At 36.8% G+C, this 25,867-nt stretch overlaps 2 protein-coding genes across 14 annotated transcripts in view; one reads left to right on the top strand and one right to left on the bottom strand.

Annotated features, from left to right (window-relative positions):
- The window catches only part of RUNDC3B (RUN domain containing 3B), a 41,519-nt gene extending 27,467 nt beyond the window's left edge, over positions 1–14,052 (top strand). Inside the window, exons 9-11 of one of the 3 annotated variants that reach the window (XM_031614461.2) lie at positions 11,074–11,220; positions 11,567–11,682; positions 13,725–14,052. In XM_031614461.2, coding sequence (XP_031470321.1) covers positions 11,074–11,220; positions 11,567–11,682; positions 13,725–13,870 — 409 coding nt within the window. In that variant the 3' untranslated portion in view covers positions 13,871–14,052. The remainder of the gene's footprint in view (positions 1–11,073; positions 11,221–11,566; positions 11,683–13,724) is intronic. The other 2 variants (XM_090142849.1, XM_090142848.1) reach the window with 2 other exon arrangements.
- A 1,497-nt stretch (positions 14,053–15,549) lies between these two features.
- The window catches only part of SLC25A40 (solute carrier family 25 member 40), a 16,547-nt gene continuing 6,229 nt past the window's right edge, over positions 15,550–25,867 (bottom strand). For 6 of the 11 annotated variants that reach the window (XM_031614465.2, XM_090142856.1, XM_031614464.2 and 3 more), the window contains 7 exons: positions 25,307–25,374; positions 24,749–24,873; positions 23,626–23,799; positions 20,711–20,820; positions 20,023–20,104; positions 18,160–18,240; positions 17,328–17,565 (listed from right to left, as the gene is read on the bottom strand). In XM_031614465.2, coding sequence (XP_031470325.2) covers positions 17,450–17,565; positions 18,160–18,240; positions 20,023–20,104; positions 20,711–20,820; positions 23,626–23,799; positions 24,749–24,873; positions 25,307–25,374 — 756 coding nt within the window. In that variant the 3' untranslated portion in view covers positions 17,328–17,449. Of the gene's footprint in view, positions 15,640–16,514; positions 17,566–18,159; positions 18,241–20,022; positions 20,105–20,710; positions 20,821–23,625; positions 23,800–24,748; positions 24,874–25,306; positions 25,375–25,867 lie in introns of those variants that run through there. The other 5 variants (XR_016467808.1, XR_016467809.1, XM_090142854.1 and 2 more) reach the window with 5 other exon arrangements.

The raw sequence follows: 25,867 nt of genomic DNA, 5'->3' as shown, positions 1-25,867 counted from the left end.
GAAGATATCAACCATCAAATGTAAATACTACTTGGAGCATTTCTAGCTGTGGTTTGGGATTCATTAGAGCTTAATTTGGTTGTACCTGTGACCCAACTGATTCTTAGTGCCCAAGTTGCAATCTGTACTTCTGCATCACACTGTTGGGTTGTTTTGTTGTTCATTTAATGGCCCAGTAAACAGTACACTGTTTGCACATGGTGATTGCTTATACCAATTTGAAACAACCCCAGTCTGCCACTACCCGGGACTCTTGCAGTTCAGCATTAGAGAACAGTGCTTTTGGCTCTGGTCTTCTATAAAAATACTGTCTTTTTTTACAATTGAGGTGGAGCAGTTCTTAAAGCCAGTGCTTAAAAGTAACAACTCACAGGAAGACAGCCAAGAGAAGCCTCTGAGCAATGGAGTGTCGAACTGAAGAAAACATTTTTATTTTCCTAACATTCAAAATGCAGCGGGGGAGAGATTGATTCATCAGAAATTAGATTCTGGAATAATCAAAATTGCAAAGGAGACCATTTCTTCATCCTCTGATGTCCTGTGAAGAAGTCTTGGATGCACCTTGGAGCAGTGATCTCCAGACTTGTTTGGATTGCACACCCCATCAGTCACAGGACTGACCGGGCAATCCTGGGACTGTTTGCAGACAGGCACCTTTCTTTTAGCTTACATGCTACCTTTATCTGCAGCAAAATTTCCCAGCTGATCTGTGCTATTTTATAGGTTTAAGTGGAGATTCTGTATCTGAAGTTGATATTTATATGTTAAGCATTGATATGCAATTACAAAAGGGATTCCATCAATTTACTGAACAGTGACTCATCTCCTGGATAGTGACTCATCAATGTTATAAAAGCTAATCACTTTAACAAAGAAAATCTTTTAAAATAGAATCCTAAGGAAAACAGAAAGCATTATATATGAAGGTAAAAACTCAACTTAAAGGATGTATTAATTTTTCTTCTACAGTGATTTTTGTTGAGATGACAAGAGAGATTTGTGAAATGTTTACTAACATGGATTTCCTCATAATATGTTTATCCTGTGTTCAAGCTGCTGTGCCTGGTGTAAGACCCCTTTTCAATATTTATGTTAATTTACACATATTGAAAACATATTTCTCAGTTTGCACTGTTACTCTTTTTTTTTTTATAGCTCTGTTTCTTCTAATACCACTGTCTTGTTCAAGTGCTTTGTAGAGGGAAGGGCGCTCAAGGAAACTCTTTTGTGGTGATTGGAGTTCTGTCTTTGATTATGGCACAAATAAGAAATTAAATTGTAGGGTCGCTCACATTTCATATTATACAATTATACAGACAATATGTTTTAGCAGATCTTAAAGTTAGGTGTCTTTAATTTTTCTAGCTGTTACTTGGGAATTATTCAGTCTTACAGGGCCCTGATAATGTCTGTACTCCATTTGTAATATTTCAATATACTATACTATAATATAGATTCAGCAATGCAGTTTCTACCTGGATGATAATATATGTATCTATGTAAGATAGTAAACCACAGTTTAGTTGCAATCCTGAAAGGCTGTTTGCAACAGTGAAAGCCTTTAATTACAGCAAATGCTCTGTACCCTTCTGTGGTACACAGCCTACCACATTGCTGTTTTCCAGGCATTAACTTGTAGAGTACTCTGAACCATTTCCAAAGACAATTATTGCCCCATTTAGTTAAAAACTTGCTTATGACAGTTGTGTCTGTGCTTTTCATTAGTTGGTCAACATTGTTTGTGCTGGAGAGCATCAGGAGAGCTGCCACAAGTGTTTGGCCAAGGGCAGGGATGAGAGGGTCACAGGTGAAGGCATGAGGCTGTAGAGATGTGGGCTCTACCTCTGCTGTCAAGAACAAAGCAGATGGAAGCTTGTCCAAGGAAATAGAAGCAGAAGAGTCTGAGCAAAGGTTTGGAAATTTAACCTGTGGCTTGTGTCCCCTTGTGAGTAGAACTGAAAACATGCCTTGCCTGGCTCTGTAATCCTTCCTCAAAAACTAAATCTTCTTGAGAAATAGGAAAACCTGACTTCTTTAGGACTCTTACCTTCGTTTTCAGATAGTCCTCTTGTAAAGCTTTTCTGCTTTATGAGAAACTGATTTCCTCAACTTCATAAGTACAGTAAATCCAATTTGTTATAGCTACTTTATTTTCTCACTGAAAGGAGCTGGGAGGTTAGAATTTAATGTTTGATCTCCTTGCCGAATTTCTTTCCTAGAATATCAAAGTTGAGTGCTAATCCTTTGCTTTTAAAGCTTCCACAAGTCCTTACTGTCAAACCATAGTTCATGTTATCTGCTTCTATTTGTTGTATGTTGTCTGTCTCCCACTGCTTTGCAGCATCACTTCTCAAACCTCAGTATTGCAGTCTGCTGTGTTTTCAGATCCTCATTTACTCGACTTGTACTCTTTTTTTTTAATAACTTTTTTGAGACATAGCTTATAAAAAAAAATATTTTGTATTTCAACAGATAATATAACTCTTATTTTTGCAGTGTGCTTTATTTTGGTTTTGTGGAATTCTTTGTTTTAAAGCTTGGTGCATTATTGTATGCCTGCTCTGTTTCACAAAGGTGCGGGTAGGGAGCAGGTCCTGTTTGGAGTGAGGTGGGAACCAGAAGACAGGGAGTTTCCTTTTGGCTTGAAAGTGTAGGTGGGAAAAGGTCAGCGGGGTGTGGTGCACGGGCAGACTCCTGCAATTCACAGCATAGAGAGGAGACAGTGCAAAGAACAAAGTCACAGCCAAGCCTCAGAGGACAGAGGATGTGCTATTCTTAGCACCCAAAGGGATTGTGTGGGACTCTTGCGCAGCAGGAAGCCAGAAGTTTCTGGGTTGATAGCAACTCTGCAAGATACAGAAGATAGAGAGGGCTTTATTTTTAAATCTCCATATTTTAATATCTGATTCTGAAGTTTTAGATTTGAAAAGATTTATACTAAAATACTTAAAAAGCTGAAGGTTTTCTATGTTATTGGCATCATTAAGCTTTGTTGGTTTATCTTTAGCAAATGCTGACTGATTCCAAAGTGAGAAATAACCTTTTAGTAAGGATAGCCTCCCATGGCTCTCAAGTAAAGGCGTTGTAATTAAAGTGGCATGGCAGGAAAGGTTTAAGTTAGCAGGGCATTTGCACTTCACACATTCCAAATTCCAGAATTTTTATCCAGTGTAGAATTCCAAGTTTGTGAGCAGGGGGAAGTAAGGCCTTCCAAATTAATAATAAATAATGTTGAACCTCTCAGGGTCTCAGGGCAATTCTTTTGCTACAGATCCATATTCCTGATAGGAGAGCATATTGTGTGGATTGTGGATTTTTTTTTTCCTTTGTTAATGTTACCTGAATTGTAGCAGCTAATGCTACAGATGAACCTGTACAAGAAATATCAGTATTTTCATGTTTTAATTCCCTTCCAAATATAACTCCAAAGAGTTATCCGAGCTCTTGTCTAGAGTAAGTGAATGTGAGACTTTGATTTTATAAAAGGCTTCAAATAATTTGATACTCGCAGTGTGCACAAACAGGATAGACAGCATCAGCTAAATATGGGCTAAACCAATTGTAATGCGTAACCATTAGTCCTTAAGCATGATAACAGAGATTGAATTTGATCTCTGTGTGCTTCACCCATTTAGATAAATAATCTTGCATTACTTACATCTTGCTTCTGAGATTCCAATTTTTCTTGCTTCATTTCTTAGCCCTCATTCATTTCCTAGAGGTTTGCTTCTAAGTACTGATAGGAAAAGTTAGTATTTTATAGTGCTTGTGCATGAATTAGAACACTTTTATGTTACTCTAATGTATAAAATGCATTACATGAAGTTTGATACACTATTTAAAAAGACTTTAAAGACAAACTGTAGAAGTATACAGTTTTTATGTGCATTGAAGAATAGTGTCTGATTAGAATGTGAGAATTGAAGAGGTTACTTTCTGAGATTCTTTAGACAGGAGAAAATAATTTAAATTACTTTAAGTTTTGGTTTCTTTGGGCTATATTTATTAATTCAAATTAATGAGTTGAACAATAAAGCATAATCTGGTAAAAAGAAATAGAAAAATGCACAGTGAGCTATGAGAGTGATGTTTGTAAATTTAGGATTCAATATTTTTCATTCACTGAAATTCCAATTTAAGACAATAAGTAACTTTGCGTTGGGTGTGGGTTTTCTTTTTTTTTTTTTGTTTTGTCAAATTAAAACCCAATTTAAGTGATTTTTCAAAAGTCTTGACATCGGGGAAAAAAAAACACACAAAAATCTGAAGTCATAATGAAGAAACTACAGTGGCATTTGTTGCCTGATCACTCTTTCTGGATGGCAGGTGGTTGTGCTTAAGTGTGTTTGTCAGTGAGACTTTCTTGTGCAAACACTACATGATAAAGTTTGTGTTATTTTGTTATTTAAATTATAAACCGAGTAGTACCTGGAGAAGATTATTTACCATCTTTTTTTTTTCCTTCTCATTTCTCCATTTCTGCTGCTCTGTGTGTGGCAGTGTTTTTGGTTGGTTATTCTTGCATTTTTACCTGTAATTGCCTTGGACTTTGAAACTCCATCATGCTGTTGTTTTGGTTGTGGGTTTTTTTTGTAGCCATTCGAGTACCTACCAGGAAGATCATGCTGGATTTGTGTTAATGTTATTTAATTTTATTTTGTTTAAAAATATATATACATTGAAAGTAAGTCAATATCCATATATTTGCTTGTTTCCTTTTCAAAGGAATTCATCTGTGGATACATAGTTTGTCTTTATGTAACTGATGTGGAAAAATACATCCATACAGTTCACTGAACAGCAAATTTCATTTGAGAGGTTATTTACTAAAGGCAAATCTTATAATCTGTCAAAAAAAAAAAAGCTGTTTTCTAGGAGTCCTCCATTTCACAAAAGAGAGACGAGCTGGTAAGTTGAAGAATGGAATTAAAAGCTTCCCTGCACTTTTTCAATAGTTTGGTTGCTAATCAAGTTCAGTACTTTGTTTTGCTTTCTGTCAGTACCTAAAATATGGGACAATTGTTTGGGTTGTGCCTGTACTCCTCCTCCAATGGAGTCAAGCTTGGTTATTTGTGCAAGGACAGGAAGAGGTGGCCGCCATGTGCAGCTGTGGTATTTCTATGAGCACACTCAAACTGAGGCACTGTTGTGTGTTTTGATCCATTCCGGATGATGTCTGGACTCTGAAATAACATTTCTGCTGTAATTAGATTAGAGGTGAAGAGCCAAGCTGCAGGTAGTTCTGTCAGTGTAAGTTTGTCAGAGGTACTCCAAGGATCAAGGAGATCAAAAGCTCTATAAAATCGCTGATAGTAATTTTATTACTGGAGGACATATTTCAAGATCTCAAGGAGATGAGAAAGGAATAAAAAGATTGGTGAAGAAGCATCGAGGGCATCTCTTCTGTGGCACAACTAGTACCGCTGCTGTTAACACACAAAGATCTGTTGGCCAGTCAGAAGCAGGAGGAGAACTGGTGTGGTAGGACATGCCTGCTTTTTTTCCACTGCAGCGGCTGCCATTAGAAAGTCTGCTGGGAACTAGCTGCTCTGGAAGCAGATTTGGGGAGTACTGTGTCTGTGCACAGGGCACACACCTAAGAGAGTTGATATTTTGCAGCATCAAAATCCACTGGTAAGTAACTCATTTTCATACCTGCTGATCTAATTTCTCAAAGTCCAACGATATACCAGTCCAGACATCTCGCTGTCATGCTGCAGTACTGACAGTTTGAGAGTTCCCTTTTATTTTAGAGTTGCTCTTACAGATTTTGGTTATGTTCATGTATGCTATCAATTTGAGTTTGCATTCCATGTTTCCTGTCCTAAATAAAAGTTTTAAAGCTTGTTCTTTCTTATTCAAATGCTTTTATTTTTTAAGCTTTTATTTTCACTTTTACTTTTCACTACTCAGGTAGTTCTTGAACTGGAGCATTCATCTGATATAATTCCCTTTCTTAGGGAATTAGTCTGTTTCGTTTATTTCCTGTCTTCATCTGCTGGTAGGAGGGCAAATTGCCAACTGGACTGGCATTTTCTGGATTTGGAGAAATTAAACTTGCAGGTAAGAAATTACTGGTTTTTCTTAGGTATAACTGGAAACAGAACTGGCTTGTTTATTAAACAAAAAAAATTCTATTTAATAAATAAATCTATTTAATAAATTTCCAGTGAGGTGAACCTGAATTTGATGATCCAGGGAAAATCTTGCTGAAATGAGTCAAGAATTTTAGTTGGTGACCACAATGAGGCTTTTCTATATGACCTTGATTTACCCTTGAGATTATTTCTTATTTTATTTATGTTTAAATTACCAGGGGTAATATTGGTATGGATAGAAAGAAATCAAAGGTAAAAACCTTTTTGTATCATTCCCATTTTGCATTTAGTCCTCTTCTTCCTACTATGAATAAATGAATCAAATCAGGTTTTGTTTTAAGCTGCAGAGGTGTTACATGTGTTAAGTCAGGGGAGTCATTTCATATCTTCTGGAGAAGGAGCTGCCAAAAGCAATGTTAGTGCAGGCAGAACTGTTTGTGGCTTTAGCTGATGAATTAAATATATTTTAAATGTTTCTTTCAAAAACAAACCCAGAAAGCACCACCAACAAAATCAAATCTGACCATAGTGAGTGATCCATTTTCTCAGCTTCTATGTGATTTTATCAGAACAGCAGAACAGGTGTCATACTGTGGAGCACGGGTGTAGATGAACTGTAATTTGTTGACTGCATTTTATTATTGCATGTGTACCATAGATAATGATATTCTGCACATCCTTAGTAAATCATTTTAGAACTGTAAGTTATGAAATAAACATATCAGGATAATCAAAGTTGAGTAAATCAGAGAGTAAATATTCTGGAGAGCACCTTACTAAGGCACAACACATGAATGCTATTGGAGGAGATGTTCATCTGGAGATTTCACTGATCACTTTTCCCTACTCCTTAAATAAGTCAAAAGTCAAAAGCACATAGAGCTGTTTCCTCTGTCCTTTAATAAGTACCTATAAGAGTTTCGCTGACTATTTTATTATTATTGATTTTCAGTGTATCAATTAATTCCAAAAGAATTGGGAACACTCTCTCTCTACCTTCTTGTTTGTTTGTTTTGATGGTTTTCAGAAATGTAAACACAATATCAAGTTGTCTTATAAAAATTTTTGTTGAGAAGAAGATTGCTTAGAGCAAAGATGTTGTGAGCAGGAGAAAAATAATCATTTCATTTCTGGAGATAACCAAGGAGATCTTCTCCTGTTTTTTGCAAATATGATTGTGAAGGGTTGAAAATGCTTGCAGGTAAAGATGCCAATTAGTGGATGGAGGAAAATAAGTTCACAAGCATTCACAGACAAGAATTTTTTCATGACCAAACTAGCTGATGAACCATAAATTAGTTTAAGCCCTTTGCTCTCCCAATAAATTCTCACACATTCCCTCCCTACTCTTCACAAAACTTTCTGCACTCCATGATCTCACCATGTCAATCCAGGATACTCTGTTCAGCCATATCTCCCGTGCTGCCTTTCATTCATTCAAACAAAATCATACAATCTGTTATTAATATGCACTGGACCAACTTCCTGGCTGAGGTGATTATATTTAGAAGCCATTGTTCACAACTTCTTTTTGGCTTTCAATTTTTCAATTTCCAGACTGATGAAAAGGGGCTTAACAGCTTGTTATAGATGCTTGTTTGTTTGTTTTCTCTAAAAATTGGTTATATTTCCTTCTTTTTTAATGTCTTTAAAACCCTTTTGTTTCCTTGTTCTTTTTCTCTTGCCTTTTTTTGAATGTACCTACTTGTACTCTTCTGTTTAAATATCTTATCCAAGCCATATCTTAAATCATCAGAGCTACAAAGTCACTAATAATAGAAGAGTATTTTATTGAATTTTGTTTAAGATTGAATTTTGTTTAAAATCAGAACTGTATAGTTCAATCTTCACTATTATTCTTGCAGTATTTTATGGATTTTGTTCCATGTAAGTGATGCTTATGAATTATGACATAATATTTCTTATAAAACCTCTGCTTGGAAACTTGCTTTCTTAGTCTACAGGCATTCAAGCCACTCTGGTTTTCAGCTGGTGCTTCTTGCCAGCGGTTCATTCTGTGCAGCAGAGGTGGTAGGATAAAAGTTGCTGTACATAGACAGTCCCGGTTCAATGTCTTTTACTGCATACCTACTTTCACTAGCATTCAAATAGAATATCAGATATTGTATCGTTGTGTTTGTGAACTTTTGTTGCCTGTTTGCCACAGATTTGAAGTATTTCCCTGTCAAGGTCCAAAGAGTTCCTTTTTGTGCGTGTGTAAATTACAGAAAATACTGTCTGCACTTTATTCTTGAATGTTTTGTGAAATATATAAATTTCACTGATATTCCTATGAAGTCTTTATTCTGATTTTTCCTCAGAAGTCTTTTATACACCAAACTTAGGTTGCTGTACGTCAGATATATAAGTTTCAGTAACAGTATCCTTTTTACTGCCCAGCTGTTGAATCAGCATGCAGAGGAAAGCTCCCAGTCTTCATTGCATCATGGTGATTATTAAGAAAAGCTATACTTCAGCCACCGAAGTATTGCAGCCCAGAGCTGATCAGTACTAGTTACAGTGCTTGTGTTTGAGGAACAGTGCTGCTGTAGACATTCATTCTGCATTGCATAAATTGTCTTTTAAGGCCTCTTCCAGAATGGCTCATCTGACCAGTATATAGGGTAGGGCAGTGCTCAGTACTATTGTGTCATTTTTCACTTCGAGCATTTTGGCATTTGCATGCTTGTTTCCACTAAAACTTGATTGGATTTCCTTCCTTTTTAACTTGTGTGGTAAACACTTTTGTGTCCATTACTTCTCCTTTTTGAAAGCCTGTGTGATATCTTGTGATGACTGAGCTTTAAGATGATGTAAGCTGTGCAGTTTAATGCTTTGACTCTTAGAAGCCTGGTTAATATGTGTAAATTTTAGGTGCTTTTCTTTATCTTTGGAGAAAAACTGTTTGCAGGCTGTGCTATTAACAAGGCTTTGCTGCAGCTAAATCTTACCGTGCTTTAAAAACAACTGTGAGAAAACACAAGGCTGAAAGAATGGATGGGCTCTACTGGCACCTGCTATGAATACTTTCTCTTACTACTTATTGCCTGTATTGCTTTTTTGTAAAAGGTACATACTGTGGTGAGGCTGATTTTGTATATTCAAAATTATTTTTACATGTAAAATAATATAACAAGAGAAGAGAGAGTTCTGTGTCCAACTTGCTGCCTGTTTCCCTGCCATGCAGAAAGGATGAAATTACTGTAGCATGAAGGTTTGTGGGACAAGCCCCAGTATAGAAGCCCATGTAAAATACAGATGCCCCACCATTACCAACTTGCCTGCACGTGTGTTTTGTTCTCCTTTCTCAGCACATTTATTTATTCAGAACTTACTGCTGCTGCTGAGTTGTGTGGTAGTAACATAGAGGAGTTGCCCAGATGGGAATTCACAAGTACATGTTGCATGTGTATGAGTTTTGTTAGTTACTGTGTGTGTAGTTGTTAATATAAACAGGGTGTCTTCCACTGAAAAGCATGCAAGTCCTTCTGGGTGAGGAGGTACAGAGATAGCTAGCAAACCTCATCATCACTTGGTTTGCTTTCCTCAAACCTTTAACAGTCCCATGTAGCTCCAGGTACCCTGTGGGATTTGAGTAGCACACAGGATATTTGAAAGTTTGGAGAGCTGCAGGCCCTGGAAGTGGTTCTTCTATATACGCTTTAGACAGCAGAATGTGAGGGATGTCCCAGGGAGGAAAATTTATTGTTTACTTGAGTGAAAGCTGAGGGAATTCATCATCTTGAGAAAAATTTCCTGAATATAGTGTTGTTGTTTGCTCTGTTCCTTGAACAACTTCTCTTGCAAAATTGCTGTCTATCTGCCTCCTTTTTCAAATTCAGTTACTAAAGATTGCTTGGTGAACTTACTGTTTTACCTTGTTTTTAGCTCTTTGGGTAGGATTATGTCTCCTTACTAAATGAGGTTCATGTCTATAAACAGTTCAAATACCACAAAAATAAAAACTCCATTGTAAAAATAAATATACTGATAGCAATACTCATTAATCCATTAACTGTACACGTATCAGCAACAGATCTTCAACTTGCTGTGCAGCTTGGTATTTCAGATACAGCATTATATTTGGCTTTCAACTGAGTGCATTCAGTATGGAGATACTGTAATATGGGTTGTGTACTTTGGGCCATGGATACTCAAAGGTTGTTAAGCAGCATTGTACTGTTGCCTGGTAATTTCACAGTTTGGTGATTTATGGGTAAATAAGCAATATTACTTTTGTTTCTGAAGTTACGTTACTATACAAGCATAGCTTGGAGGTTGCCTTATGCTACTGGAAAAAGGCTGGCATTGTCTTGAAGCCTGAAGAACTGTGTACTTTCCTTATTTCTGTATGATTTTTAGCAGGTGATTTCTGATGTTAGTGTACTAGCTTCCTCATTTCCAAAACTTCAGGAAACTGATCTGCTTCATGAGAATAAGAGGCCAGACTAATTTGAATTGTAAGGTACTTCTGTTAACGCCTTTTCAGTAATTTAGAAACAAAGTTCACTAAAAGCTGTAAGGTGGTACAAAGCAGAATAACTACATGTTGTATTTTACCTGGAAGCTTGTAATGAAGTCAACATGTCTGGTGTTCATTCTGCAGAAATATTTATTTGGGAGTGGGGAGAAGGTGAAAACTGGGGTAAAGGACATGAAGTTCTGATCATTGGTCTGCAAAATAGTCATAGAATGGCTAGGGATGGAGGGACCCTACAGATCATGTAGTTCCAGCCATCCTGCCGTGAGGGGAAAATAGTTGGTCTGTTAATTACCATCTTCCTGGCAGAAAGCATTTTAAAAATGCTACTGTTTTTTTTAATACATTTGCAGAAAGAATATTATTTAATCTTTTTCTGTTACTAAGTTGCTTCTGAAAACTGCAGTCTGTCTTTTTTTTTTTTTTTTTTTAAGTAGAACATTGACTTGGGCATTTAGTAGGTATGTGGAGATTTACTGTTTTCTATGTTTGCAGGACTGTGCTGAAGAATAATGACTTGAGATCAAGACAAGAATTAACTACTCACCTCACCAATCAGTGGCCTTCCCCAGGAGCTCTGGATGTCAATGCTGTTGCCTTGGACACTCTACTCTACAGAAAGCACAATCAACAGTGGGATGAGTAAGCTGAATATTTGACTTACCTTCAAAGGAACAGAGAAACTTAAATTTATCTGTTTCCCTTAGCATACTCTTAAGCATATCCTATAGGAGTAGCAAGTTACGATGCACAAGGATCAGCTGGCATAAAAATCATTTCTCTCACCATAAAAATTTCCTTCCTTTGAACTAATTTAAAAAAAAAACAAAACCCTTGCTTCAGAAAATAAGTGTTTTAGAAAACACAGAATAGTTATTAAGAAAAGAATGATTTTTTTTTGTTATTTATTAAAAAAAACTTCTAAAGAAATATTTCTATTGAGATCATTAGATGTGTTGATATTAAAAATTATTATTTATTTTTACAGGAAAAGTTTTCAAAGTTTGGATCAACTTTCAGCAGACGTCAGCCTTTCTCAAACCTCTCTGGATCCAGGCCACTCACAGGATGGAAAGCAGGATGGAATAAACTTGTTAAATGAAGGTACGAGATGCATCTTCAGTCTGAGACATTGTACTGCATATTTTCTCCATTGTTATGCAATTTCTTTTCAGTTTCTCTAAGGGCCATTGTTAACTGCCAAATAAGTTTGCATTTATCAAGTCTGTTCCTTGGCTCCAAATAATTGTAGGACTTTGCACTGTATTGAAGGCCAGGCTTCAAATGTGTTCCGTCTCCATCACAGAATCTGAGACATCTTCCTCCTATAACTAAATGAAATAATTCCCTTTTTCCTTTTCTGGATTATCCCAGTGGTGATCCCATTCTGCTCCTCTTTCAAGAAAGAAAACTTAAAGGAACATGCTGTGAGCAGTGCTAATATAGAAATGCAATACACTGTCCCCTTTGAAATCTGTGTGCATACAAAGTTTACCTGCTCCATCTAGTGGGCAATTGTGAAAAGCAGAGAAATGCTTGGAGAAGTTGTGAAACAGCAGTATTTGGGACACAGAAGTGAAATTGCTATAAGCAATTTCCTGTATCTCACAAGATACCAAATTCAAGCAGACATTTACTCGTTCATAATTTCAAAATTCTTTACTTTAAAAATACTATGAATGTAAACTTTAGAGCTTTTTAAAAACAGTGAACAGTATTAAAATCTAAATGTTTCAAGCTAGTGTAGAGAAATGGAAATAGCATGAAGAGTTATGAAGTGTTCTTCTGTTGATTTACCTTCAACAGCTGAGTGTGGGGTTTTTGTTTTTTTGTTTTGTTTTCAGTGTTAATCTTTTGAAGTTTGTACTATCTTTTCCATCAAGATGCAGCAAAAACACAAGTATTATCTTAAGTTTTGATTTCAGGATTCTGTCTGACATGTGGCATGACGACCTACTTCTAAATGAGTGAGATCCATCAGTACCAAAGCTTTAATATGGTTCTATAAGACATGATATTTTACCAGCAGGATCGCGTGCCCCCTGCATACATCTCAGAGTGGCAATCTTTCACGTTATTGTTGAATAAATTGTGTAGTCAGGTTTTATTTTCACACAGTGAGTTAAAGAACCATACCCAGAAAGTGTGAGGCTGTTCTTGGTTTATGTCCTCAAATTAATTAGAGTTCTTAAAATGTAATTTTAATGGAGATTTTTCTAAAAATGAAGACTTCCTAAGGGAGGTATCTAGTTCATTCTTGAGGAAGGCTATTTGGTCACTTGAGAAAAGCTCAGTAGAATAGAGATCTAAAATCTGTTGGAAATTGCTAGTGAGAACTGTATGTGATGCAAGAGAACCATGTCTGTTTTCCATAATTGCTTGAGGCAAGGTATTCTTTGTTATTTTTCTTCCATCCTTCTTCACAAAAAATAAAGCATTTCTGCATTTCTGTCAGGAAAAAGTTGCACAGTTTTAGCAAGTGCTGCTTTTTAGATGTGATTTAAAAAGATTGGCCAGATGAAGTCTTATGCCTCTGACCCTTTTAAGCTGCTTTTAAACTTAGTTTATAGTGATCTATTTTATTCTGCAGGTGATCCAGAAAGATGATATATTTGGTAATCAATTTCTTTATAATGTAATTTATTAGCTGAGTTGGCACAAAATAACATGCCTCAAGTTACCAAGAGTTTAAATAAATAAATAAAACCAAGCATGTTTACTTTCAAAGCAATGCGTTCTGATTCCAGTTAGTTCTAATCCTTTCCAGGGATTCAGAATTAGCACTGGGGTATTGATGATGCATTAGTAAAATCATTTCCATTTACAGTGTACTCAACTAAAGCCAGTGTTTGAATTAGTGTCTTCTGTTCGCCATGCAGTCAGTGGAGCCCCTGAGCCTCTCTCTGTGGGAGGCTGACTACAGTCCAGTCAGTGATGCAGACGTAGGAATCTCTATTCCACATGAGTGGGGAAGGTTGGAATTAATGATGTCTTTGTAAATGCATTTGTGAGGTATGTATGTGCTGAAGCAGTAACATATAATTCACACTAACTTAAATGAAACATTTTCTTTTATTCCTTCACTTTTTTGTGTTCAGATCATCTTGTGCTGTGCTGATTAGCTTAACTCTTGTTTTTCTTAACAGGAAAGGAGGATACTCCGTCACTGCTTGGTCTTTGTGGTTCTCTTACTTCAGTGGCAAGCTACAAATCTCTCACAAGTCTGAAATCAAGTGAATATCTTGCAAGTCCCACAACAGAGATGACAAGTCCAGGCTTAACACCATCTTGAGATGAGCGCAAGCAGGAAGAACTTTGTGTTGTATGCATTTGGTTTGTGTTCCACAATATGACTTCCAGTGAAGACTGCTAGTTCAAAGGCAAAAATAAGCTGCTTTATTTTTTTCTTCTTGTGGTTACCTGTTTAATTCTCCAGATTTTCATTCCAGCTTTTCTTCCCCCCGTGGGCTTTTTCAAATTTTCTGCTTTAGTCCTGAATTATTTAACTCTTAGTCAGGTACAGGACACACATTCTGATGCTTCTGACTGATTTTTAAAATCAAGCAGTTGGAAATCAGTCTCCTACTTAACTGCCACAACTTTGTTTCTCCTTGCAGTGGTTAACAGCCTGGCTCTACTACAGCCGTGGTGCTTCTCTTCAGTGCTCTAAATATCAACTCTTGCAAAAGAGACAGGAAAACTTAAAGCCAGTATTTGTAGGCAAATAAATATTTTACTTACCAATATTTTCATCTGTGTGTGTTGCATAGGACCGCAGCGTATTTAACCTGTCAAGAGCTCTTCTCAAGTTTATTCAGTGTTAGATTTTGCATTCCTATTAGCATCATGGCACTAATGAGATGGCTGAATCACACTGAAGAATCACACCGAAGCACTCCTAGTAATTCTTAAAATTGCATGACAGTAACAAATGTAAGTTGATCATCTAAGTCAAGCATACTTAGCAATTTGTAAATATTGAGGAAGCTTGCCAAATTTCAAGCTTTTGAGTGACCTGGCTTACAGATAATTTAATATTATATGAGAAATTTCTTGGCTTATTGGTCTTACTGGAAAAAGAGGGACTAAGGAAGATGGGGTTATCTCCTTGCGAAGTTTGGGTCATATATTTATTGGCAGGATTACAGTTACAGTTGATTTGCCTCTTGTAATGGTACCTTGGGACTACTACAACAGTCTGGTCATTGTAAGGTGGGCTTGAAAGAAAGAGAATTCACTCTCACCTTTACAAAAACCACTGAAAACATTCAGCCAAGGAGAGTGAAAAAGGGGAAACAAAGGCAATGTAATGGCAGTATTCTCATGCTAAAGGTTGTTCTTATTTCTGTAGTAGTGCAGTAGATATTTTCCTTGATTAGGTAATACAGTAGAACTAATTTAGGTCAGTTTTCTTAAATTATTTGCCATTGATTTAAATTACTGATGCAAACAGCCTGTAACATTTTTTAAATGAAACTAACTTTCCAGATTAGTCTACAGTTTCAAAGTTTGCAAACTAATTTTCAAATTGCAAACTATATTCTTAATTCTTTGTAAGATATAATGGATCCTTTATCTAAGAATTTTGCTAATCAAGGTAATGCTTCTCAATATGATTAGTAACTTTTTAAACAAATCTTAAGTGCATGTAAGTATGTTGTATTTATAAGTGCTAGGGAAAATGCTTTTTTTGTGCCAAAGAAGTTTCATAAATTGTTTACATGATAGTTGCAATACAAGACAGATTTTCAATTGCTTACTCTCAGATGTTTACAGTATGTCACTACACTGTATGGTTTTAGTTGGTTTGCCTCTTGTAATGTACCTTGGCACTACCACAATAATCTTCTTGTAGGGTGGGCTTGAAAGAAAAAGGAATTCACTCTCACCTTTACTAAAACCACTGACAGTATTCAGCCTCTCTAAGTGTGAGGCTCAGTCTCTGTAACTTGAGGCACTGCTGGATTTTGCTGCATGTAGTTCAAGATGCATCTCCTGAGTTCTAGCCCATGGTGCTGGAGGTTACTGTATCCATGGAGTAAACAAAGGTGGAGGCCATTCCTACAGAAAATTTTACAGCAGCTTAGCAAAATCCTACAGGCCTTATTTTTTGATCCCTCATGAAACCATTCAATTAATTTCTCTATTACAAACTCAGAATATCACATCCTTTCACACACTGTCAGAATGTCCATTCCTTCTTGTAACTGTTTTTGGTTGTAACAATTAAGTACTTGTTCTCTCATGGTAGTTGAGTAACATTATTAAATACTGATTTATAAGTTAGAGAGTGCATGTCTACTGTGAATACAATACAAGGGAATCCAGATTCCACAAGTTAACATCCTCCATTGAGGTGTAGTGATTTAATCAGTCTTGTTTGCTGTTAAATGCTTCTCCCACTTCATCAGTGTTTTGGAGGGGACTATGATCATGATCTTCAGTCATGTTAGCTGATGGCTCTTTTCTTGGAGCTACTGGTGTGAAATTCATGTGTCATTTAACTGAAGTCTTTTATGTAGTCTGACACCGCTGTGAGTTTCTGGGTGTCATTTTGTGCATGGGAAATCAGTTGTGTGTCTTTCTCAGTTTTAAACATTAATCATTTTTCAGAAAAAAAAAACCCACACTGAAAAAATGCCCAAACTGTACGTTTTGTTGCCTTGATGTTCCATGAACGTTGCATGTAAATTAAACATTTTGTATCATCACTCATTACTAGTTTTTGTCTCTGTTTTAATCAAACAAGGTAAAATAAGAGCATTCAGCAAGTTACAGTATTAGTGGATTTGCAGCAAATTCTCTTCTCAGACAACAGAGAGATGTTGTTGTTGCTGTATTCCATATGTAGCCCAAAATCTGCTGTTATGGCTTTTTGTCTTTTGGCTCTCTTGGCTCTTTTGACTATAGAAGCTTAAAATAAGGTGTAAACTTACTTCTATAATCACAATGGGGGGAACAGTGTCAAATGTCTACCATGGCAAGAGGTCTTGCCTGCACCATATGCTGTAAACTTCTTGCCTAATGTCTTTCCCCACAACTAAGGCATTTTCAGTGTGTGCTGAATTTTTACCAAGGCGACACACACACTGGGATACCTTCTTCAGATAGAATAAGACTGCTGTCTATGCAAACTATGCATGGGGAATGCTCCCTGGAAGGGAGCCTGGCTCTGTCTTGAAGCTTTTCTGGGACCTTCAAGGTGTTATGGGGAGTCACAAATGTGTGAATGTTCTGGAATGTTGTGCTTCCCAGTAAAAGCGTGCATTAGGAATATTGTCTTGAACTAAAAAGCCACTGCAGCACCTGGCAATGTATTCACGATGTTCTCTGGGATTCTAATAGCCGCTATGTGTTTTTTCCAGCTTGACCTGAAACACTTCTTGTTATAAATAAACCTGAAAATCAAAAGTATCCATTTGCACAAATTATGGAGCTGCAAATAAACATTCACACAATTGAAAAGGTATTAAGCAAGCTTAAACATCCTTATTGAATTTACTCTCTATCAGCCTCCTTATGGAGATGTCCCTTCCTTGGTCTACCTACAGTATTGTCTAAACATTATTTTAAACATCCAACAAAATATTTAGTCAGACTGAAGATTAAGACTGGCAGTTGTTATTCTTCATCATTCTGGCCAGGCTTATTTTTTTCCTTTTTAATCATCATTGAGGAACAGTCCAAGTGCCTCTTTTTTTTTTCTTCTCTCTGTAGCAGCAAGAGAGAACTCACAAAATTTTCAGTAACAATTTCAAGGCCATGTATTTTTCTTAAGGGAGAAAAAAAAATCCAATTTATGCTTTGTGAAACAGTGAAAAAATGAAGTTTCTCCATGTATTTTGACTTCATGCAATTGGATGAAGGAGACTTAAGGGTGCTGGTTTGTCTCTTCATTTAAATGTTTGAAGAAAGCCTTCCCATATTCATATGTGCTGATCATTACGGCGCAAGAAGGAGCAACTTTAAACAGCCGTGGAGTAATACCTGCCCAGAAAAGAAAGGAAAGTATTCATTCTCATCTGTTTTCAGATGGAACCACGCTAATGCCATTAAATAGTCATATTATATTGATTCCAGAATATAACACTGTAGGATTGAGATGTTCTTTGTGCCCACGTTTCTCAAAATACCAGTGTTACTGATGAGAGACGTTACCGCTGTAAGGACATTATGCCCTCACCTCTGTCATCTGTGCAGCCTGCCTGACTGAAGCACCTCCTATTTCTTCCTGCTTCGTCCCCCCACAGAGGTGGAGCAGCCTGACCTGCAGGCTGTTATACTGTAGGCCAGCTGAGGTGGCTATGGGAGCAGGCTGGGCCCTCCCTGCAGTATCAGTGCAGAGCTGCTGGCATAGGAGGAGCAGAGGCTGGTGGCCTCAGCTGGGACGAGACATTCAAGACGACAGGGACACGATTCTCTTTGCATGTGTGCATGTCTGTTACTTTACAATCTGTTCCATAACTGACAGTGTTCACAAAGATGGAAATACATAATTTATGCATGCTAATATCTAACAATGCCTTGTTAATAATCAAAAAACTTTAGTGTGATTTTTTAGAAAGATGTCAAAAGATTTACCAGCAAATAATCCAGCAATCCCTTTTTTAGCAACAATTTTCCTCATAACTGCCCAGGTAGATGCACAGTCCCTCTGTGGATCTCAATGTAGTACAACAGAACAGTGAATTAAACAGTACAGACAATGTACAGAAAAAAAAAAAAAAGATTTTTAAAAATCAAATGTTGCTTTGGATGCAATGATAAACTTCAATTTATCTTAACTTATAATTTATGTATGTATATATGAAGTTATTTATATAGAATGTTAAATTCACACAGTATGTAAATTAATATTGAAGTTAAAATAGCATGACATAGAAAAAGATCACAGTAATGCTTAGAGTAAATTCTACAAACAGAGACAATATTTACTACTGGAGTAACTGACATAACTGAAAATATTACATAGCTTTCAGATGAGCTTATTTCACTACAGGTCACTTTATACTTGCAGCTAAAAGATCATTTTCAAAAGTGAACTTGTGTTTTATGGTAAGCTGGATCTAAAGGTAAGTTTTGAGAACTGATATAATGAGTCATAAGAATGAGTGCAACCAGTACCAGTTAAAGATAACCATACTGAAATGTAAAACATATCTTATTCGTATCAGCCAAATAAATATTAGGCAGCTAGCTGTGATTCAAAGAGCTGTTAGCAATGAATTCTCACATTCATCAGTATGTATGATGGGAAGAATTGAAAGACAGTAACAATTTATATTTGACTTTACAAATCTTAAGCAGTTCTGCAAAAGAAACATAAATGTCTTTCAAAAATTACACCAGAAAAAAAGATATTTTACCTAAGAGAATGAAACCTTATGCCAAAATGCAATCAGTGTATTTTCATATCTTTCTGAACGAGTGCCTTTAAATGAATTTCTAAACAGAACCTCATGTTTGGTTACTCTGTCTTTCTACTCTTATTTAATCTTAAAGCCGTGATCTAACTTGTGTTCAGGTTAATAGAAGTCCCTCACTGATTCAGGTCCCAGGTAATGGAAAGCTATATTTTTACATACAACTTGAATTGCTCGAAAAACGTGGTACTGAACGTAACTCTACTGAACAGAGAACAAAAAGAAGAAATCCCTTTGTCCTTTAAAATTGATGGAGTAATTACTGACATGTCCTCAAAAATAATTTCTTTGAAATCACACACACACAAAATGGTTAAAAATACATAACCTGAGCAAAGCACTTTTTCTGTAGCCTAAACTCTAGCAAAAAAACAGTATTGTTATTAAATAAGATGTGTTAAGAGTTACATTGCTGTTTTTATTTTCTAGTATCAACTGGTAGTGAATGTGCAAACATTTTTTCACGTTATTTTCATCAACTGAAAAGACTTTTTCAGTAGACATTATAAAACACATGGGTGTTTTATAAGAGCTGAAATATTTCTCCATTCACATAGGGAATGTCTGTAGGTTGGCAGTCAGTCTGCCTTACTGTAATTTGGATTTTCTGTTTGTAATTTATATCACACATTATTACGAGTTGTACTCCTTTTCCCTCTGTGTCATTTATGAGATACTGTTTTTATCCTAGGAGATAAATATAATTGTACGAAGTGTTTCAATGTGGAAAAGACAAAAATGCTTAGTGATATCACTCTTAGGGAAACTGAAGAGATGAATGTTTAAGGTGCCTACCGAAAATCCATATACCCAAGCGTTATGTCTTTTGGTTTTTGTCTTTTTAATTGTGGCTAGAAGAACCAGCTTCATTGCACATATTAAACACATGGATTATTATTAAACAATTCTGCAGGAATTGCTGAGCAATCCAATCTAAAGGGAATTCTGAGTTTCAACAGCAAACGTGGTTAGCAGACAGGTTAAAAACAGCTGTTTAGCAATGTCATGACCTGCAACTTACTTTGTAAAGTCTCACTCTCCCAAAGTTCAGTCTGCCTATGTGTTTTCACTACGTCAAATGGCAGAGTTACGACAGCTGCGATCTATTAGGAAAAATCAAGCCACAGTTCTAATGTTAGATTACCAACAAGTAAAAAGTAATTTTCTTTTATGTTAAGCTGCACACAATTTAAAATTAGTTTAGTTATTCCAAGCACGTGATATTATTGAAGTCTTGTGCTTCAGAACACTTTAAACTGTTCAGACACAACTAATCAGCTTGAATACCAAACCATGCGTGACTGAGGTAGATGCTCCTCTTTTCACAAGCAACAAACAGGACCCAAGGAAATGGCCACGAGTTGTGCCAGAGGAGATTTAGATTAGACATAAGGAAAAACTTTTTCTCTCAGGGAGTGGCCAGGCACTGGAATGGCTGCCCAGGGAGGTGGTGGAGTTGCCGTCCCTGCCAGTGTTCAAGAGGCGTCTGGATGAGGAGCTACAAGACATGGTTTAGTGCTTGTGGTAGCAGGAGTGATGGGAGGACAGTTGGACGCAATGATCTTGTAGGTCCTTTCCAACCTTGTGATTCTATGATTCTATGATCATTTTTGAGAGAATCATGTAAAGCCACTTCACTTATAAGTAGATAAATAGTTGATTAGGGACCATAATAAAGAGTAGTAGTAGAAACAAAAATGTATACTTACAGAGCCCGATGCTGCTCCTGCAGTAAAAGCAATAAAAAAGGTTGGTTCACGTGCACCAGCACTCTTGCACATCATCTTCTTGAAACGTTCATAATTATACCAGTACACTGCTATGGTCATAAAAAGCAAAACCAAAAGAAACAAACCTTGTACTACAACAGATTTGTATTTCAGTTCAACTTTTGTATTAATGACAGATGTAAGAATTCTACAGCAGTAACAGGATCCAAGAGAAACCAAACTTGAAAGGAAACCAGAAGTGTTCTCTTACTCTGACAGCCCATCCAGTTCACCTTATCTCCATACATGTATTCCAGATTTCATATGATACAAATTAGCCAAATCATTTTGTCATTCCCATGAAGTATCTCCTATCTTAAGACAATCTAACATAAGCATTACAAAACGCATAGAACAGATTATTTTAATGTGATATTCTATAAATCAAAATGTAAGTTTCTAATTATTTTTCATGTTTTCAGGGATATTTCATATATTTCATAAATCTTGGTAACTCCACAAAAACGTGTATCATAGAAGATGAGAAGTTCCTCAAGGCTGTCTCATATTCTTTTGGACCATAGCATATATAACATTTAATTCTGACACAACCAAGAAATATGGCTTTGCTCTCTTGAATTACTAAGGAGAGACTTGCCTTCCACAGTCCTCACAGAGGCTTTCTGAGGAAAAACTTTCAGAAGTAACATCTGTTTTTGTTCACTTCTGCTGCAATAAACTGCACTCTTTCTACTTTGATGAGTTTTAGTTAGAATGCAGAAGTTACTGAGCTGAGTTATGGAGTGCTTCCCCGTGCAGTTGGTCGAATACATACTGCAAGTGAGAGGTGTGCACCCTAGAACACAGCTGTGACTCATTCAGCACTGAGTTCCACATCTTGCGGCAGTGGAGAAATATCAAAGTATTTTCTTGCTGTGGAAACCAAGCTTCCAGTATTTTGCAAAAGTAAATTAGGCTGCACCTCAAAGATTGGGAAAACTTACTATTGAAATATATGTAACCCTAATTAAGTATAGATTATCTAAATCCAAACTTAGAGCATGTGCAAGACTCCCTTCCCTCCATACATTTCATATGTTCTCTGCAACATTGCTTGATAACTCAACTGCTTTTGTTAATCCAGTTCTTGTGCTTCTATCAGGCACTCACACCTTGAGTTTTATGCAAGTCAGCTTGCTGTCCAAGGAACATTGTGGAAGCATATCATTCACACTTGGGTTAACACAGTGGGACTCTATGCTGTGCTGCTAACATTGTCATTCTGTGCTACTTGAGAGTTCTCACAGAGCAGCTGCTTTCTTAATACAAACTGTTGCACTGACTTGAATTCCTCTACAGAAGGCGAACTGCAGCGAAGGTGGGGATTGCTGTAAAAATACCAAAACCTACGATGCTGTTGGTGTATCATTCAAAGAGAAGGTAATAAAGGAACACATCTTAACTGCAGAGAGAGTATTTATAAGGAAAAATATTCAGAAAACACATTCTGAAACATTAATCAAGATTAAATACCCACCATTTATATCATCAGCTTTGAGGCTTGGATACCAGAATGTGAAAAGAGTAGAGAGCACACTCATCACCTTGGTTCCCTCCCCTTTGTGCACTCTCACACCAAACTGATCTTTCCACTCTGTTAAAAGCAGCAGAGGGAAAGACAACTGGCTCCTGCTATGTCACTACAGACATAGTGTAGTACAGACTCAGTAGTAGAGCAAGAGTTTCTACTTGTAATCAGACCATAAGAATGAGAAGAAGAATTTTAGAATCCCTTTTGAAGCTCTAAGAGAACAATGCATTTGGCAGACGGAGAAAATGAGTGAACTGCAAATAAACATTGGACAGGAAGCCCTTTAAGCAAAAGATGATTTTGAATACTGTTCTTTTAGCCTTAAAGAAAGTGATTGTTCACATACTTCAGAAGCCTTCCCTAGCATGTAAAGTGAAATTAAGTCTCATCAAGGAACAGCATATCCTTAAGAAGGAAGTGCAGCATAAGTATTTTCTTTAAGCATCTACCAGTAGCAAAGCAAAAGAGTATTATTCATACTGAAAATAAAACACCTGAAATAGCAGTTATGTGAATCAACAGAATTAAATGCAGCTCTAAGCTAAATATCTGAAAATGGGTTTGAAGCATTTCTCTGGGCCAACACAAGGTGTTTAAAGGTGTAATTCCCAATACCATCCAAAGGACAGACAGCTTTGAGAACAACTGCTGCCTGATTATTCCCAAGTGCTCTGACAATAAAGGGCCTCAAAGAGACATGGGTATTAATCACTGGCATTAGTAAGTTGGAACACTGTCCTTCAGCACTCTTGTCCAATTATTTCCATAGCACAGGAGACAGCAGAGCTTTAACAAAATGAGAGAACAAATGATCTTCTTTGTCCCAGTTATCTTAAAGTATAGCACTGGTCAGACTTTTCTTGTAGACTTTCAGCTTTGAAGCTGCACTGCCAAGTGGTGCTCTAGTTCCATCTTTTCTGGAACAGTTAATTCATCTTGCTAGCAAAAATGCCTGAAGACACTAACTACTGTGTCACCTGTCTTTGTACATTTTTTCAAGATCAAACATCAGAACACATATACAGAATGTCCCTCTATAAGGAAATAACCAGTATACCTATCGTAGAGAACATTTCCTACAAAAGCCTTAAAAAACAGACATTATGTAAGATGAAACAGTCTAAACATAGGGAAAGGGAAAAGTAACACTGAACACAATCTGCCATCCATAAACAAAATCACAAACACTCAAAAGAGAACATGTAAATCTATTCTTAAAGCTAATCATTTTTGTGTAATAACATAAAAATACAAAAAATATGCAAAAGAATCATGAAAAAACATATCTTACATAAGGTAGACTTTCATCTGAAATAAACCCCACCTGAGAAAGGTACATCTCTCAGAACAGTAGTGCTCCAGCCTCTCCACAAGGAAAGCCACCCATCTCTGGCCACTTTACTCCTGATGCTCAAGTGCAGTTGCTTGTAGGACAACGTGTGATACTGCATTCTAGTTCTGATCAGCTCCAAAGGACTCACTACAGTAACTGAACCAACTGAAAACGAGAAAAATGTGTGGTTTTTAAAAAAATCAAGATTTACAAATAACATTTCCTGAACATTAGAAGTCTCACATTGCCTTATATATTTGATGAAAAGAACCATAGAATGTCTTGGGTTGGAAGGGACCTTAAGGACATGTAGTTTCACCTCCCCGGCCATGAACGTGGACAGCTTTCACTATATCAGGCTGCCCAGGATCCCATCCAACCTGGCTTTGAATGCTTCCAGGGATGGGGCATCCACAGCCTCTCTAGACAACTTGTTCCAGTGCTTCCCCATTCTCACATGAAGATTTTCTTCCTAATATCTAACCTAAATCTACCTTCTTTTAGTTTAAAGCCATTACTCCCTGTCATACCACTACACTCCTTGATAAAGAGTCCCCCACCATCTTTCTTGCTGGCCCCTTTTAAGTACTGAAATGCCATTATGAAGTCTCCTCAGACCCTTTTCTTCTTTTTCAGATTGAACAAGCTCATCTCCCTCAGCTTTTCTTCATAAGAGAGGTGCTCCAACCTTCTGATCAGCTCCATGGCCGCCTCTGGACCCACTCAACAGCTCAACATCTTTCTTGTGCTGGGGATCTCAGGCCTGGACACAGTACTCCAGGTGGGACTCCACAAGGGCAGAGTTGAGGTGGACAATCATCTCCTTCAATCCACTGGCCACACTTCTCTTGATGTAGCCCAGGATAACGTGACAGCCAAAATAAATTGCATCAGTCCAAGTAAGAGGGTTATATTACTGAAGAAATGGTGGGAAAATGTATTATTCCTTCCTATGCCCAGCTCCATGTAATATTACCCATTTTTAAAGTCACAACAAATTTGCTGAAAAGAGAGAAGAATGAGGGGAGAGAGAGAGGAGAGGAAAAGCAGAAGAAATGAAAATAGCATACAGATGTTGTATTTCATTTTTCTCTCTAACCATGAGACAACTTACATCTGCTTAAGGAACCTGCAACAAGTGGAATGTGGTCATTATCCTCTCCTAGTCTAGACCTCAGAGCTTCACTCAGTTTTTCATAGCAGGTAAAATAGATTACTGTGGTAGGAAGGGCCATTATTCTAAAATATAAGAGAGGGAATCTGAATTAGTACAAGGAAAGCAGGAGAATAAAGTCAGCCATCTTGTATGGATATTTTGCTTAGGTAAGGAAACTGTTTTGCATATTCCAGGTTATTAGTAACAATCTAGACTAGCAAATAGCACAGACTAACATTCTCAAACAATCAGCATAGATCCTGTGATTTGATGATGCTACCAATGGGGAAGTTACAGTACACAGGATACATCATCTAAAGGCAAAATGGAAACTCTGATGTCCCTGCTTAAATAGTGAGAATATACCAAAGAGGTTGCAAGAAGAAATAGCAAGTTCTGGTAGGAAAGATACCATCTCCAAATGTTTCTGATCAAACTGATGACACCATTATCTGTAATTTCAGATGTAGCAAATTTTTTAAAATGACTTATTTGCCTAAAAATGAAATTACTTACAGTGTCGGGGAAAGTCCACTCCAGAGAGACTTAATTCCCTCTATTTGAATAATTTTCACAAAAGCATCCTAAAAATACAACCAGGCAAAGAGCAATAATTAGCTGCAAAGCTTTTCTTTAGAAGTGTGTTTCTAAAACAGCTTATGATTCTAAGATTGCAATTTTGTAATTTCTTATGATAGCCATCAAATTCAATTATACAAGTAGTTCCTCTGAGATAAGCAGGAATATTTGTGCTTGAAATTAACTATTTTCTTCCATCTTTACAGGGCCAAAGTAGTAAGTTTTTATTGGTAACTGACAGCCTTGTGAGTAAATTATCTTCAGAACAAATACAGCAGCCACAGCAGCCAATCTTCCCCAAAACTAATGACTAAAATATTTTTTTAGTAAAGAACAAAGTTTCTAGGCACAAAATAGCAATTCATTCTTGATACTTTGATACATTCTTTTCCTGAAAAGTGGCAAGATATCTGCAAATGGTATATGATATATGGTTTATTTGGAAGCTTACAACTTATCACAGCTGTCCATACATTTCCCAGGCCACTGACAGCAGAG

The sequence above is a fragment of the Phasianus colchicus genome, chromosome 6, assembly GCF_987193195.1.
Source record: "Phasianus colchicus chromosome 6, bPhaCol1.hap1.1, whole genome shotgun sequence".
In the NCBI taxonomy this organism is placed as follows: domain Eukaryota; kingdom Metazoa; phylum Chordata; class Aves; order Galliformes; family Phasianidae; genus Phasianus; species Phasianus colchicus.
Note: the sequence above shows the minus strand (reverse complement) of the source record. Positions and strands in the feature narration are given on the sequence as shown.